The 1,651-nt window shown below is 64.3% G+C and overlaps 1 protein-coding gene across 1 annotated transcript; it reads right to left on the bottom strand.

Annotated features, from left to right (window-relative positions):
- Nucleotides 1-967: 967 nt before the first annotated feature.
- On the bottom strand, nt 968-1,651 carry LOC104398436 (t-SNARE domain-containing protein 1-like). Its single transcript, XM_010008545.1, has one exon. The coding sequence runs from the start codon at nt 1,617-1,619 to the stop codon at nt 1,083-1,085; it is 537 nt and encodes a 178-aa protein (XP_010006847.1). The 5' UTR covers nt 1,620-1,651; the 3' UTR covers nt 968-1,082.

Raw genomic sequence — 1,651 nt, 5'->3', positions numbered from 1 at the left:
ACCCACTTCCCAGCGGCCAGGAGCTCTCCACCCACCTCCCAGGCCCTCCCACAGCCCCTCCCAGAGCTCCGGATGTGCTGCTGCGCCCCGGGCTCACCCGAGCTGCTCTGCCCTTCCCCCCGGCTGAACTCGCCGAGGCTGGCAGGGTCGGGGCTCTGCAGGGCCAGGCGGGGCACGGCCGAGCCCTCCACCTCGGGCAGGGAGGACGGCTGCCCGTTGGTGTCGATGTAGATGCTGGGGGGGCTCACGCCGGGCTGCAGGTGCATGAAGGACTGCTTGGTGGCACCGGGGAAGAACAGGTCTGTGGGGACAGAGGAGCCAGACTCAGCCGCTGCCACCGCGGCACCGGGGTGGCTCATGTGTCCCCCAACAAGCCCCCCACCCCCAGCAGAAGGGAACCCGGGGGAGCGACGCTGCGTGGGGGACACGGTTCCTCCCACCTGGCCAGTCCATCCCTGCACCCACCCTCACCCCCTCCAGGACCGTCCTGGATTTTGGCAGCCCCCAAAGATCCCGTAGGATTCCTTCCTTCCTTTAGCCCACGGACGGGCACCTGGCTCAGAGCCTGACCCCGAGGGAGGTGACCCCCAGGCTGCCCACCCGTCCCCACTGAGACAGGAGGGGCTGAGCTGGAAGCAAAGCGCAAAAAAAGCAGCAGGGACAACTGATCCTGGTGGCCTCTGGGGACATAACAAAGCTGGACACATCCCTTTTGTGGAAATGAATTGAGGGGGGAGGGTATTTGCCTCCTGGTGGGTGACAATGCCCAGTCAGAGCGAACACACAGGCCCAGCTGCAAGGACCAGCAGCTTCTAGGGCTCGTGGACCCAGAAAAGATCTGTTCCCACAAGGTTTGGGGTGTTCCCGTTGATCCCAGGTTACTTCCATGGTGGATTTCTAATTCCAGCACATGCAGCTTCCAACCCTGGTGGTTTGCTACTTGGCCACAACAGGACCAGGGCCTGCTGGATGCTGCAATCCCAACACTAACCCCAAACTCTCCTTCCACAATCTGTGCTGAAAAACACCCGGCAGAGCCCGGAGTGACCCGAGCTCCCCGGGCCGGATGTCACTGGGAGAGCTCAGGTGGGAACCCAGCAGGGGACTCTGCTGCTCCAACTCTCCCCCGAGAACCACCACGACTGACCTGGGTCCAGGATGATCTCGGGCTCCGAGTCGTGGCTGGCCTGCAGGAAGGGGGAAGCCACCATCTTCTCCAGGGGCGTGAGGCGCGGCTTGTGGAGGGGCCCGCCGGCGCGGTTCATGGGCAGGTGCTTCTTGGAGGTGATCTTCTTCTTGACGTCCAGCCGCAGGTCGCGCCACTTGTGCTTCAGGTCGTCGATGGAGCGCTCGGTGTATCCCAGGAAGTTGACGCGGCTTTGGATCTGGGTCCAGAGCTGCTTCCGCCGCACGGGGTGAGCCCGCAGGGCCTCGGACCCGTACAGGGCGCTGAAATGCCGCACCACATTCCAGACCAACGTCTCAGTCTCGTCATTGGAGAAGTTGGCCTTCCTCTTCCGGCCAGACGCTGGCATCGCCTGCGAGGCTGCGGCAGAGGTGGAAGGGGCACAATTGAACCTCGGTCCCCACTCCTCTCTGTCAGCTCCTGGGGGGAACATGGGGCTGCGGGAGCCCGAGGGAGCCGCGGAGG

Source organism: Chaetura pelagica, unplaced genomic scaffold (assembly GCF_000747805.2).
Source record: "Chaetura pelagica isolate M959 unplaced genomic scaffold, ChaPel_1.0 scaffold612, whole genome shotgun sequence".
NCBI lineage: Eukaryota > Metazoa > Chordata > Aves > Apodiformes > Apodidae > Chaetura > Chaetura pelagica.
The sequence above is the reverse complement of the archived record's forward strand: the minus strand, read 5'-3'. Positions and strand labels throughout refer to the sequence as shown.

Excerpts from the sequence above, each read along its gene's own strand:
- LOC104398436 (XM_010008545.1), bottom strand. The coding sequence starts at position 1,619 with ATGTTCCCCCCAGGAGCTGACAGAGAGGAGTGGGGACCGAGGTTCAAT.